Source organism: Littorina saxatilis, linkage group LG3 (assembly GCF_037325665.1).
Source record: "Littorina saxatilis isolate snail1 linkage group LG3, US_GU_Lsax_2.0, whole genome shotgun sequence".
In the NCBI taxonomy this organism is placed as follows: Eukaryota; Metazoa; Mollusca; class Gastropoda; order Littorinimorpha; family Littorinidae; genus Littorina; species Littorina saxatilis.
Genome location: NC_090247.1, coordinates 3,673,041 through 3,688,731, shown reverse-complemented (window position 1 = coordinate 3,688,731; position 15,691 = coordinate 3,673,041). Strand labels below are relative to the sequence as shown.

At 43.4% G+C, this 15,691-nt stretch overlaps 1 protein-coding gene across 2 annotated transcripts in view; it reads right to left on the bottom strand.

Annotated features, from left to right (window-relative positions):
- Nucleotides 1-497: 497 nt before the first annotated feature.
- The window catches only part of LOC138961412 (probable insulin-like peptide 7), a 106,953-nt gene continuing 91,759 nt past the window's right edge, over nt 498-15,691 (bottom strand). For both annotated transcript variants that reach the window (XM_070333030.1, XM_070333028.1), the window contains exons 3-4: nt 2,416-2,633; nt 498-1,235 (exon numbers count right to left, since the gene is read on the bottom strand). In XM_070333030.1, the coding sequence (XP_070189131.1) occupies nt 1,009-1,235; nt 2,416-2,633 (445 nt within the window). In that variant the 3' untranslated portion in view covers nt 498-1,008. The remainder of the gene's footprint in view (nt 1,236-2,415; nt 2,634-15,691) is intronic.

Here is a 15,691-nt window from a genome sequence, read left to right as displayed (position 1 = left end):
CAATTGTTTTTGCTTAGTTTAGTTTCCCAGATTGACTTACGGTTAACTGACTGAATTAATTCAACAAAAACATCCCACTCCATACAAAAGGCAGCTTGACTGTAGATTTTTGGAGTGTAGAAGAGGGAAAATGTGACCCTCCATCACGGAATGAGTCGAATGTCATCTCGTGGGGTTCTGCGCTAGGCCTAATATACGTCCGGGGGGTGTCCGGTATTAGTGTGAGGATCACCTTAGTAACAGGCTTATAACTCGAACAGTTTTCGCTCTTTTCTACAACGGGTTTCACCACTGAATAGAGCGTAACAAACTCTTTCAGAAACTGTACAAAATCATGCAAAAGTGACATGCGACCCATTCCGTGGTGGAGGGTCACAAATGTTCCGGTTATTCCATGTGGAAGCCTGAACAACTGATCAATGGTGATTCATATGACGGTTCATACAAGAGAGAAGGTACATTCAAACGCTTCATTTCACATCGTCACGTGAGTATGATATCATTCTGCATTTATTTTCGTTTATATTCCCCATTTCGATCAAAACTAACTCAACAAAATAAATAACTTAGTTACGTCAAATTGTATTGCACGATTCAAAACGATGACACGTAATAAATTTCTTCTCTAAAATCAACACAAGAAGCAACAAACAAATCTGTGTCTCCTATTGAGCAAAGTAAGTAATAGCTGCTGACAAATATAACACATGGAATTAACGGAAAACAGTAATGTTGTACCCAAATCCGCATTCAGAAAACAAACATTATTCCAATTTGACAAGGTGTTCATTTTTTTCCAACAGAAACAAGTACATAACACTAAGTTACAATTTCTTTTCAGTTCCACAACCAAGCTACCAAAAACCTGTCCCTTAAAACTCCACTCTTTCCAACTAAAACAAACCATTTGAAATAAAAACCGGAAACTTTGTTTTTTATAGAGTCATGGCGTGGCTAGAGCATCGAGTACACACAGGTCACGTGACAGAATTCGCGCATGCGCCCCGGTCACGGGAAGCAGAGACTGTCTCGAACGGCTGGTCGCCTGTTGTGAGTATGGCAAAACTCGGCATACTCCTCCCAAGAACAGGACTTTGAGTAACAGCACTCTTGCATGATTCCTCGTTTTTTCCTTCTGTGCGCTGTCGGTGATTTCCCCTTAGGTGTGCCAGCGAAAAAAGTGGCGGCTGTGGTTTTGGTCAGAAAGAGCGACGACGTGTGAGAAGGTTGACTGCCTGGGGAAACACACACACAGAAAAGTAGGTTGAGATTTCCATGAGGATGTGGGTGGGGGCGGGGGGTGGAGGAGGGGATAAAAGTGTTGAGGTGGTGGGTGGGATAAAAAAGAAACAAGCAACAAAAAAAAAGAAACAAGTTTTGAAGCGATATAAACACATGTTGTCAAGCTGTCGGCATAAAAGGAACAGATTAACACACACAAAAGAGTCATCGCCGAGACTATATTAAGATAGTCTCGACTAACCACACGGAAAAACCAAGACGAGTCACGCTCGCCACCGCGTAGCGCGCGAACGCAGTACTTATTTTCTTTAATTCTGAGCACATTTTTATAGTAAACATGAAATCAGGAGAAATTGAGGAATACGATGCAATCATTTTTAAATCTGCAAGTGAAAGTTCAATTTTAATGACAACTTTAATGAGCAAACTAATTAACTAATTGTTACGCTGCCAAGTTGAAATTCAATACGATAGTCCGGACTTCGTCGAAAATTGCTTGACCAAAATTTCAATTAATTTGATTGAAAAATGAGGGCGTGACAGTGCGGCCTCAACTTTCACAAAAAGCCGGATATGACGTCATCAAAGACATTTATCGAAAAAATGAAAAACAGGTCCGGGGATATCATACCCAAGAACTCTCATATGAAATTTTATGAAGATCGGTCCAGTAGTTTTCTCTGAATCGCTCTACACACACACACGCACATACATACACACATGCGCCACGACCCTCGTCTCGATTCCCCCTCTATGTTAAAACATTTAGTCAAAACTTGACTGAATGTAAAACGAACTGTGTGCTACTTACAGAAGTGCCGCTTTAGCAAACAACCTCTCTGTCACTGTCTCGGTCTGTCACTCTCTCTCTCTCTCTCTCTCTCTCTCTCTCTCTCTCTCTCTCTCTCTGTCTGTCTCTCTCTGTGTGTGTGTGTGTGTGTGTGTGTGTGTGTGTGTGTGTGTGTGTGTGTGTGTGTGTGTTGCGGAAATGTGTACGTGTGTGTGTGCATGTGTGCGAGTGTATGTGTGTGAGAGAGAGAGAGAGAGAGAGAGAGAGAGACGCACACACACACACACACAAACACACACGCACACACACGCACACACTCTCTCTCTCCCTATCTCTCTAAAACACACACTTAAATGCGCATCAACAAAACACAACACTCTTACTTTTATTGATATGTTGAATGGTGCTGTTGACGTCCCTCTTGGTCAAGCTGGTCAAGCTTCTCTTGGTCAAGCTTCTCTTGGTCAAGCTTCTCTTGGTCAGCTTGTAGGGGTCAAACCGGCAGGCCAGGCTGACGTGGCCCCTCAGCTGGTTGCGACAGCGGCGATGACAGTCACCGTGCCACAGATCGTAGATCTCCTCTCCTGAGCTTTGTTGGAATCTGAAAAACAAAGGGATGATGATAACTGTTGTTAGCTCAGTTGGTAGAGCACTGGACTTGTGATCCTGGCCTACAGGCCTGCAAGTGGCGAGTATTTTCATGGCGAGTAGAAACATGTAACTGGCGAGTAGAAATGTGCATCTACTCGCCAAATACGAGTAAAGTTGCTGAAACAAATTGTTGGTATGGCTAGTTAAGTTTGCTCTTTGGCTATTTAATTTTCAGAATCACTAGCCAATGGTGAGTACACAATTTATTGGGCTTTTAGGGCTGTCCTAAGGTTTCAGGTTCGACTCCGGCCTGTGACGGACACGGGTCAACTTTATGTGCAGACCCAGAGACGGTAGCCATGTCCCACCCCCGTGTCACCAATGTGGCACATATAAGTCCCCGGTCATTCTGCCGTAAGTGCAGATGGCTGATACCACCTAAACACGCAAACACTTGTGTATCTCATCAAAAGGCTTGAGGGCGTAAAACTCGAATTATAATATACTTTTATCCCCCCCTCTGCTTCTTTCTCTCTGTAAACTTGTAGGGCTAGTTATTTTTCGGTAACTTACCCAACAACCAAACAAATAACGACCCAGCAACAGCCTGAATCCTCGATAGTGCAATGGATTGAGAAGTTGTTCTGTTTCGGTACTACTTTTTGCGACTGAAAAGTTCCGAACGCTCTAATGTACGAAGTATACATCTCTGGAACAAACAATACAAACATACCGCATTTAAATTAACAACTACAGGCCTGAACACATGAATCTCCATATGAAATCCATGAGTTCGGTTGTTTTCTGAATTTAGATCTGCCGTGCTCAAACCGTTCATCACAAGCAATTTCCCAAGGCAAGTAACTCATACTTTGTCTAGCGACAAGAGTAGTTCCCCTTCTTTTCACTCAGTTTCTTTGACAACAGACTGCAATCCGACGGTCAGTTTTCAACAATATTTCATTTTATAAACAGATCACACGCAATCAATTGCAAACATTTAATCAACGTAAAGAACATGCAGCGGTTTCATACACTATTCTGCCCCAGAAAACTAAACTTCATACAGTTTTTAACGTTGGAACACGGGTGTAAAACTTCGTCTGCTAGTCACATTCGAAGAAAGAACATTTCCTGAGCGATACCAAAACATGAACAGAACACACACTATCTGCCTTTACCGCCACAGCAGAATGACAACATAACTGTGTACTTGATTTTAGTTCAAAACATGGAAACTGACAAGAAGTGTTAACAAAATTGAATGATTTGCACGGAACTATACAACCGCGCATTAATCGATCGCCTGCGCAGGTAGACTGGTTGGGTGAATATGATTCGATCAAACTTTCGCACAAAAACTCCTCTTTTCTTTGAATAACTGAAGAAAGGAGGGATAAAGAGGTTACATACCTCGTCTCAGTGATTATCAAAAATAATGGTCTCAGTTCGCGGTCATGAAAAAGCTCGCTGAAGCTCGCATTTTTCATGATCCGCTAACTTCGACCATTATTTTTGATAATCACTGAGACTCGGCATGTAACCTCAACATCTAGTCCTTAAGAGGCGAATTATTTAGCCTGTAGGACATGAAGCATTCTCTATTTCTTGTCCTTTTACGCCCTCACGGTGAAACCAGTAGGGTCATAATTATGTTCCTGGGTGTTATCCCGACTTTAGATGAAACCAGTAGGGTCATAATTATGTTCCTGGGTGTTATCCCGACTTTAGATGAAACCAGTAGGGTCATAGTTATGTTCCTGGGTGTTATCCCGACTTTAGATGATACCAGTAGGGTCATAATTATGTTCCTGGGTGTTATCCCGACTTTAGATGAAACCAGTAGGGTCATAATTATGTTCCTGGGTGTTATCCCGACTTTAGATGAAACCAGTAGGGTCATAGTTATGTTCCTGGGTGTTATCCCGACTTTAGATGATACCAGTAGGGTCATAATTATGTTCCTGGGTGTTATCCCGACTTTAGATGATACCAGTAGGGTCATAATTATGTTCCTGGGTGTTATCCCGACTTTAGATGAAACCAGTAGGGTCATAGTTATGTTCCTGGGTGTTATCCCGACTTTAGATGAAACCAGTAGGGTCATAATTATGTTCCTGGGTGTTATCCCGACTTTAGATGAAACCAGTAGGGTCATAATTATGTTCCTGGGTGTTATCCCGACTTTAGATGAAACCAGTAGGGTCATAATTATGTTCCTGGGTGTTATCCCGACTTTAGATGATACCAGTAGGGTCATAATTATGTTCCTGGGTGTTATCCCGACTTTAGATGATACCAGTAGGGTCATAATTATGTTCCTGGGTGTTATCCCGACTTTAGATGATACCAGTAGGGTCATAATTATGTTCCAGGGTGTTATCCCGACTTTAGATGAAACCAGTAGGGTCATAATTATGTTCCTGGGTGTTATCCCGACTTTAGATGAAACCAGTAGGGTCATAGTTATGTTCCTGGGTGTTATCCCGACTTTAGATGATACCAGTAGGGTCATAATTATGTTCCTGGGTGTTATCCCGACTTTAGATGATACCAGTAGGGTCATAATTATGTTCCTGGGTGTTATCCCGACTTTAGATGAAACCGGTAGGGTCATAATTATGTTCCTGGGTGTTATCCCGTCTTTAGATGAAACCAGTAGGGTCATAATTATGTTCCTGGGTGTTATCCCGACTTTAGATGAAACCAGTAGGGTCATAATTATTTTCATGGGTGTTATCCCGTCTTTAGATGAAACCAGTAGGGTCATAATTATGTTCCTGGGTGTTATCCCGACTTTAGATGAAACCAGTAGGGTCATAATTATGTTCCTGGGTGTTATCCCGTCTTTAGATGAAACCAGTAGGGTCATAATTATGTTCCTGGGTGTTATCCCGTCTTTAGATGAAACCAGTAGGGTCATAATTATGTTCCTGGGTGTTATCCCGTCTTTAGATGAAACCAGTAGGGTCATAATTATGTTCCTGGGTGTTATCCCGACTTTAGATGAAACCAGTAGGGTCATAATTATGTTCCTGGGTGTTATCCCGACTTTAGATGAAACCAGTAGGGTCATAATTATGTTCCTGGGTGTTATCCCGTCTTTAGATGAAACCAGTAGGGTCATAATTATGTTCCTGGGTGTTATCCCGTCTTTAGATGAAACCAGTAGGGTCATAATTATGTTCCTGGGTGTTATCCCGTCTTTAGATGAAACCAGTAGGGTCATAATTATGTTCCTGGGTGTTATCCCGACTTTAGATGAAACCAGTAGGGTCATAATTATGTTCCTGGGTGTTATCCCGTCTTTAGATGAAACCAGTAGGGTCATAATTATGTTCCTGGGTGTTATCCCGACTTTAGATGAAACCGGTAGGGTCATAATTATGTTCCTGGGTGTTATCCCGACTTTAGATGAAACCAGTAGGGTCATAATTATGTTCCTGGGTGTTATCCCGACTTTAGATGAAACCGGTAGGGTCATAATTATGTTCTTGGGTGTTATCCCGTCTTTAGATGAAACCAGTAGGGTCATAATTATGTTCCTGGGTGTTATCCCGACTTTAGATGAAACCAGTAGGGTCATAATTATGTTCCTGGGTGTTATCCCGACTTTAGATGAAACCAGTAGGGTCATCATTATGTTCCTGGGTGTTATCCCGACTTTAGATGAAACCAGTAGGGTCATCATTATGTTCCTGGGTGTTATCCCGACTTTAGATGAAACCAGTAGGGTCATAATTATGTTCCTGGGTGTTATCCCGACTTTAGATGAAACCAGTAGGGTCATCATTATGTTCCTGGGTGTTATCCCGACTTTAGATGAAACCAGTAGGGTCATAATTATGTTCCTGGGTGTTATCCCGACTTTAGATGAAACCAGTAGGGTCATAATTATGTTCCTGGGTGTTATCCCGTCTTTAGATGAAACCAGTTGGGTCATAATTATGTTCCTGGGTGTTATCCCGTCTTTAGATGAAACCAGTTGGGTCATAATTATGTTCCTGGGTGTTATCCCGACTTTAGATGAAACCAGTTGGGTCATAATTATGTTCCTGGGTGTTATCCCGACTTTAGATGAAACCAGTAGGGTCATAATTATGTTCCTGGGTGTTATCCCGACTTTAGATGAAACCAGTAGGGTCATAATTATGTTCCTGGGTGTTATCCCGACTTTAGATGAAACCATTAGGGTCATAATTATGTTCCTGGGTGTTATCCCGACTTTAGATGAGATTGTTGTATGCGTGTTTAGGTGGTAGCAGCCACCTGCCCTTATGTACAGAATGACCGAGGTCTTTAACATGCCACTGTGGTGACCACGGAGGGGGGGCTTGTGGCGATGTGCAATAGAGTCACTGAGTGACTGTTATGCGGAACCAATCTCCTGGCGCTTGAGAGAATAGGAAGCATTGACATTGACATGTGACTTTTATCCCCTGTTTGTATTTTACAATGTTGTATTTTACAATGTTATATTTTACAATGTTATATTTTGTTTGTCTGAATCTGTTACGAAAGCAATATGAAACGCGACCTTCTTCTTCTGCATTCTGAAGTCTCACTTTCACGGTGCCAAAATATGTCGTTTTTCTGTTCATATCAGACAAATGCTTCGGGAACTTATTATTCTTCTTCGTTCGTTCGAAGTTTTCTGACCTCCTTTGGTTGGTAAACTTTTTAACTTTTTCATTTTTAATTTTTCCATTTTATCATTGTGTGTCTGTGCCTCGCAAGGACAGATTGTAAGAAAAGGCGTAGCCTTAAATCTTAATCCTTGTTAAATAAAGTTCAATTCAATTCAATTCAATTCATGGGCTGAAACTCCCACGTTCGTTCATGTTTTTGCACGATTGGGTTTTTAGGTGTATGGCCGTTTTTGCCCCGCCATTCAGGCAGCCGTACCTAATCAAAGCGAATCCGAAAACGTTTCCTGTTTGATGCTCATCCTGGTATCACACAGAACACTACAAGAAGCAAGAGAGCTTTGAAGTTTGAGATATTTGATATGTTCACTTTCAACAATTTGCACCGGAAGCAATAACATTCTCATGGAACAGTCGACGTAAAAACATCTCAAAACGCCAGCAACCCGTACTTTCTCATCAGTAAACATTTGTTATATTGGAAGATACTACATTTAAAGTGAACGCACTGGTATGTGGTATTGATTAAACTGTTTAAGGAGAAACATTGTATTTGGTAGCACTTAGTGTAGACACAAATCTGAATCTTTGAGAAAGAAGTCACGTCACGTGTAGAGAGGCGGTAGTTGGGGTGCTGGGATGGGGGTGAGGGAGGGAAGTGGTTCGGGAATGGAAGAAGAAGAGGTCAAGGGGGGGGGGACTGAAGGGGGAGAGGGGGGGTTGGATTAAGAAAGAGACACAGTTTACTTTTAAAATTATTTCAGAGGAAGAGAGAGAGAGAGAGAGAGAGAAAGAGAGAGAGAAAGAGAGAGACAGACAGAGACAGACAGACAGAGAGAACGACAGAGACAGAGAGACAGAGAGAGCGACAAAGACAGAGAGAGACAGAGACAGAGACACACACACATACACACACACACGCACACACACGCACACATACAGACAGACAGACAGAGAAAGACAGAGACCAAGAAGGAGGTGGGGGGGGGGAGGGTTGTAAGACACAGACAGAGAAACAACTGCAATGACCTTCACGTCCCCCAGCCAGTATACCGCGATTCTTCACCCACTGTGGGGTGTGAACGTTCCGCGTGAAGCAGTCTGGCATAAGTAATCATGTATGCGCTCTTTTATCACTGTGTACGGCATTCGAATCGCTCCTTCGAGATGCTGCAGATGAATTTTTCATATTCAGTATCATCCTTTTGGCTAGGGCGTTGCTACTTCGCTCCTGTGTTTCGATTGCGAGGACTTTTGTCTTGTTTTCTGTTCGTGAGTAAATATGATTTTTTTGGAGCATTGTGAAAGGGGGGGGGGGGGGGGGTTGGTGAGGGGTGGCGAGGGAGGCTGGCTAAGGAAATGTAAGGCATTCAATATTTTCACCCGTTTACAATGAAGACATACGGCAGACTTGTAATCAACAATGCTACGGGGAAAACAGTTAAACATGTTCAACTATACATTGGGTGTGCACGTTAAAGATCCCACGATTGACAGAAGGGTCTTTCCTGGCAAAATTGCTTAGGCACAGTTAATAATTGTCTACCTATACCCGTGTGACTTGGAATAATAGGCCGTGAAAGGTAAATATGCGCCGAAATGGCTGCAATCTACTGGCCGTATAAAATTTCATCTCACACGGCATCACTGCAGAGCGCCTAGAACTGTACCCACGGAATATGCGCGATATAAGACTCATTGATTGATTGATTGATTGATATAAAAGCGAATTTGTTGTAAAGATTTAGTCGCGTTCTTTTCAAAAATACATACGTTACCTAATTAATTTTTTTAAATCCAATATTTGAGCAATTTATATAACCTTTGCTCTATGGAGGAACTCGTGATGTGTGTTTTCTAAGTCACTATGCTACTCGGTCCCGACAATCAAAGTAAAACGTGATAAATACGTTAACAACATACGCAAAGGATTCATTTGCAAAAATATACAAAATGAACGTTGAAGTCGAAAAATATGAAATGAATCTTGAACTTAGGAAGAACCTTTTTATGGAATTGTATACAGTAAGAACAGCCATTGTTAAAAAGATTAGTCAGAAATCTATGTTCTGAGTCATTTCACTTTCCGTCATTTCACAAAACGCAATTACGCATCATTGCTGAGAATGGTTGTTATTCTTTGAATCGTGTGTACACTATTTGCAGATAATACATAATTCACAAAATAGGCTGTCTCTTTTTCAGTTAAAAAAAACCCATTAATATATTTTGTTTAGATATCTTTTTCAGATTTTTCTTGAACAGTGAAGAAGCCATGAGGAGCCAGATGGCAGCAAAGAGGCATTCCGGGCAGAGATATGTCCACTTCAAATGAGATACTGATTAACCGAAAGTGGAAGTAATTGTTCAAAATTCGGACTGAAAGATAGTTTTCGAGAAAAACACACACGATGCTAACTGCACTTGTGACCGTGTTGTTGTTTGCTGACCTCAGCACGTGCACGGGACACCAGGTCAGCAACAGCACCGCAGCTACTCCCCCCTTCACTCTGAGAGAGACCGCTACTGATGCGGCCAAGGCCGTAACAACAAGCCGGGATGACCACGGAGAGATAGCAGACTCTACTGACACTGCCAAGGGCGCAACAACAAGTCGGGGTGACCATGGAGAGATAGCAGACTCTACTGACACTGCCAAGGCCGTCACAACAAGTCGGGATGACCATGGAGAGATAGCAGACTCTACTGACACTGCCAAGGCCGTAACAGCAAGTCGGGATGACCATGGCCAGATAGCAGACCCTACTGACACTGTCAAGGCCGTAACAACACGTCGGGATGACCATGGTCAGATAGCAGACCCTACTGACACTGCCAAGGCCGTAACAACAAGCCGGGATGACCACGGAGAGATAACATGCAGACTCTACTGACACTGCCAAGGCCGCAACAACAAGTCGGGGTGACCACGGAGAGATAGCAGACTCTACTGACACTGCCAAGGCCGTAACAACAAGCCGGGATGACCATGCAGAGATAGCAGACTCTACTGACACTGCCAAGGCCGTAACAACAAGTCGGGATGACCATGCAGAGATAGCAGACTCTCCTGAAACTGCCAAGGCCGTAACAACACGTCGGGATGACCATGGACAGATAGCAGACTTTACTGACACTGCCAAGACCGTAACAACAAGTCGGGATGACCAAGGAGAGATAGCAGACCCTACTGACACTGTCAAGGCCGTAACAACACGTCGGGATGACCATGGACAGATAGCAGACTTTACTGACACTGCCAAGGCCGTAACAACAAGTCGGGGTGATCATGGAGAGATAGCAGACGCTACTGACACTGCCAAGGCCGTTACAACAAGTCGGGATGACCATGGAGAGATAGCAGATTCTACTGACACTGCCAAGGCCGTCACAACAAGTCGGGGTGACCATTTAGAGATAACAGACTCTACTGACGCTGCCAAGGCCGTCACAACAAGTCCGGATGACCACGGAGAGATAGCATGCAGACTCTTCTGACACTGCCAAGGCCGGAACAACAAGCTGGGATGACCATGGAGAGATAGCAGACTCTACTGACACTGCCAAGGCCGCAACAACAAGTCGGGATGACCATGCTGAGATAGCAGACGCTACTGACGCTGCCAAGGCCGTAACAACAAGTCCGGATGACCACGGAGAGATAGCATGCAGACTCTACTGACACTGCCAAGGCCGTAACAACAAGTCCGGATGACCACGGAGAGATAGCATGCAGACTCTTCTGACACTGCCAAGGCCGGAACAATGTGGAGAAAAGCGACTACATGAATATTTTTTTTGTCTTTTCTCCATATGCAATTTTCTTCTTAAAGTTTATAGAGTGAAGAAGAAGAGAAAGCGTAGAGAGCAGAATATATTATCTAAGTTAGTATTGAAACTGTTTGGAATTAAGATTTACACTCTAAAATTATATTTGTTCTTTCCCCTAGTAAATTGTTCGGAGATAGGAATGATATAGTACTTTTCTATTGTTCTCTTGCGGTAGAATTAATTGGTTAATTGGTTTTGACACGATGGCGCCGGCTTGACTGACGGGATATGAACCCTAGGTCACAAACTCGCTACGGCTTAGTTTTGAGCACGTGGACCGCCCGCGAAAGCATTGTTTTTCGACATCCGACTCTCACCTTCCCCCCCCCCCCCCCAACTCTCCTTTCCAGATTGACCTGATTCTTTATTTCTAATACAGGTCTATGATAATACTTGTTACACACAGACGAACACACATACAGACACACTCTCTCTACTCTCTCTCTCTTTTCTTTTCTGTAGCTTTTATATCATTCTTTCTTTTACCCATGTATTCAATATAAACATGTAGTCTGTATTCATTTGTTTAGTAGAATGTAGATTTTATGTTTATCATCTACATATGAGAAGCCTGTTGAATATACACTGTGTTTGACTGTGGTTAACTTGTAACTGCATACATTTTTGGTGTGACATGACTATTTTGCGAGATAATAGTCAGAGGTTTTGCACTTTGTTCACAGTGTTGATAACCAATGAGTGTTTGGTATCAAATGATGCGTCGTAGAATTTTCATTTTATTGATGTATATTTTTATAGCGTTTTTGATGTAGTTTTCTTAGTACAGGAGTTTTTGTGTATGTTTGAGGGGTTTTAACTGTAGCTTGTATGGAGACTGATAGCAGCCTCGAAACTCTCCCCCCTCCCTCCCCATTTTGTTATGTGATCCCAGTGCGACGTTTTCATTGGTTCCTTAGCTGTGACGTCAGGGACAGTCATGGAAGGTATATAAGCTGCTAGTTTTCAAGGTTCGGCGGGAGTCTTGGCAACCAACCTGGCTTAAGTGTCTAAATGGTATACCGGACTTCCCACTTAGAGTTACAGCATTGCTTCTGTGCCTGTGGAAAAGGTTGTGGGAGGCAACCTTAGTACCGAACGGTTGTGGGATGTTCCCAACCTAGTACAAAGTATTTGTTGTTATCTCTAAAACTGTCCTCCGGAGTTTTGGCAACCAACCTGGCTTAAGTGTCTAAATGGTATACCGGACTCCGCCCTGTGGACTGAACTGACAGGGTTAACAAAAAACGTTCCGCAGTCCCAGGTTACCACACGGCGAGTAAAGTGGCGTCGCTTTACTCTTTTACTTTATTTTTACTCAGGCCCCGAACCTCTGCCCAAATTTTCAGCCATTTTAGGACATAGGATATTGCTTTCAGTAGCGTATTTTGCTAAGGGTACCTACGGGTTATGCCCAAATTTTCAGCCATTTTAGGACTTAAAATATTTTTTGAGTAGTAGGAAAATTACAGGAATAGAGTGAACCAATGTACAGATATATTTTTTGAAAAGAACTACGCCTTGTATTGAGTTGTTTTTATGATTTGTTTTGATGCAATACAATTTTGAACTTTACCTGCCTCTTCTTGAGTTTATATTCTGTGTGTCTGTTTGTCCTGTCGTGTGATTGCCATCCTGACAAATGACCTTCAAACACGAATAACATCTAAGACACAGACACAGACAGTTAGAGTTAATGTGAAGCTAAGACCGCTCGGCTTTACAACAACAAGCCGGGATGACCATGGAGAGATAGCAGATTCTACTGACACTGCCAAGGCCGTCACAACAAGTCGGGATGACAATGGAGAGATAGCAGACTCTACTGACACTGCCAAGGCCGTCACAACAAGTCGGGATGACCATGGAGAGATAGCAGACTCTTCTGACGCTGCCCAGGCCGTCACATCAAGTCGGGATGACCACGGAGAGATAGCACTCTACTGAAGGGTTAGTGGGTTATCAAACCGTAAAAGTCAGTCGTACAAAAAGGCACACAAGCAAGGCTGGCTTTAGCGCTGACAATACTGAGTCCACCGACGACCCAAGAAACACGACAGCAAGAATTGCAAGACCGAGAACGGCACGCTTAGCGGATAACTTGACGCGAGGGCAATCACAGACACGGTAGACGGTTGCAAGAACAATGTCACGGTGAACCTTTATGACCCCGAGGGCGTGATAGACTGGAGCGAGACTAACGGAGTTCATTGACACGATGACGTCACAAGCAATGAGTCTCGTGCTGCAATTTGATGAACTGTGCCTGCAGCTTGGAACGACAGAAGACGAAGATGACTCTGTGGTGGTGACGACAACGACTGGAGAGGTTCTACGACATTTGACAGGCTGTCTACCCGTGTCGCCCGTGCTGGTTCATTCACCAAACGCCACTGTCACTGTCACCAAGACCCGGCACAACAAGCCCAGTGGTACAGCGAGGGACAGTGCTGCATCAGATGTCTCACGGTTCACTCTACGCTACAAGGCCTACCCAGCAGTCTCGCTGCCCCCTCTGCTGCCCGGCGGTCAGTACAACTGCTCGCCGCCCTACGTCGTGCCTGAGGCCTTACGCTGCGACATGGCCGTGCAGTGTCTGGGCGGGGAGGACGAGAGGAACTCTAACCGCTCGAATCACAGCGCAGAGTGTGGAGACTGGCTGCCATACGGGGACCTGTGTCTTCAAAGGACTGGGTGGCCGAGTGGTAACGCACTTGCGCTCGGAAGCGAGAGGTTGCGAGTTCGACCCTGGGTCAGGGCGTTAGCAATTTTCTCCCCCCCTTTCCTAACCTAGGTGGTGGGTTCAAGTGCTAGTCTTTCGGATGAGACGAAAAACCGAGGTCCCTTCGTGTACACTACATTGGGGTGTGCACGTTAAAGACCCCACGATTGACAAAAGGGTCTTTCCTGGCAAAATTGTATAGGCATAGATAAAAAAAAATGTCCACCAAAATACCCGTGTGACTTGGAATAATAGGCCGTGAAAAGTAGGATATGCGCCGAAATGGCTGCGATCTGCTGGTCGATGTGAATGCGTGATGTATTGTGTAAAAAATTCCATCTCACACGGCATAAATAGATCCCTGCGCCTTGAGTCCGAGTCTGGAGATACGCGCGCGATATAAGACTTCATATAACAAATAACAATATGTCTTTCTCAGCACCGCAATCTCCCCGCTGTCTGCAGAGTCCCGCTGCGAACAGGCTAGCGAGCAGGCTAGCGAACAGGCTAGCGAACAGGCTAGCGAGCTGTCCGCGCTTGCCGTGCTGCATGACCTGGAAGGCAAACGACTGGCGGCCATAGTGACTTCCCTGTCCGGATTTAATGACCTCATCGTGGCTTTGACAAAGAAAGAAATTGTTGACAAAAGTATGATTCACACGTACCGATTCCTGTGGACCTGGGGTTTCTCAGGTAGCCTTGAACCAGAAGGACCTGACGTCGGCCTGCAGGATCCGTTCTTGAACTGCGTGACCCCATTCTCCTTATTATAATTTAGATTCTGAGCGAAACTGTCCACAAGGCCACATTTTGTCATTCATTCTAAAACTGTAACCGCACTTTTGCCTTTGGGTGTATTGTATTTCCAGTTCGCCTGTTTTGACATTTTGAGGAATTTATTTGTTCTAAATTAAAACCCGGCAGGTGCCAGTCTAATTCGTCACGTGTGTAAGAATAATGACAGAAGAAAGAAGGAAGCAACAAATCAATCATCACAGAGAGAAGATTAAAATAAAACGAATGGAAATATAGAAGAATGACGCTTATTAATTGTGATAAAAGTAAACACAAAGATATTAAACTTAAGATAATTTTAACAACATGAAACAAAATAGTTACATAGAAACGATTGAAATACAGCTATGAAAAAATGACAAAAGTTGTACTTATTTTATCCCCATAGAACAACATAAAGTCGACTAACATCATTGTTTCTTAACTTAAGGGCGGAGATTTGTTCGATCTCTCGGGTAAACTTACGAGCAGAACTGCAAAGTGCATTATTCCCCCTTCGTGTGCACACGCAAGCACAAGAATAAGTACGCATGAAACAGCTCATGTGATCCATGTCAGAGTTTCATGGGTTATAGAAACACGAAAACACCAACATGCGTACCTCGGAACCGAAGTATGATTGCCTAAATATCGGGGGATAGTCGGCTATACACGTGAAAGCCCACTCATGTGTACGAGTGTACGTGGGAGTCTCATCCCACGGACGCAGAACAAGAATGATAATTTTGTGAACGATTTTTCAAACGGACATTTTTAAATCCACAAATCTAATTTTCTTTGGAGGCTGCAAGGTAGCTTAATTTCCTCCGATTTCAGCAGAAAAAAATACCGAAACAGATAATACGAGATATTCAACATTATTGAAATTTAGAACGCATACCACATATTTTTCTAATTTTTTATGATTGACAACAATAGAATTAAACGACCATGTAAACCACCACATATCTCCCGAGGCTTTTACGTGTGTTTATGAGCAAAAATCATTTCACTGCGCATGCGGCACATCACAATGATGCACATTCTGCATTGCTGCTTTCACTGTAGGAGTTGATTGGAATTTTTGCTAAATTAATT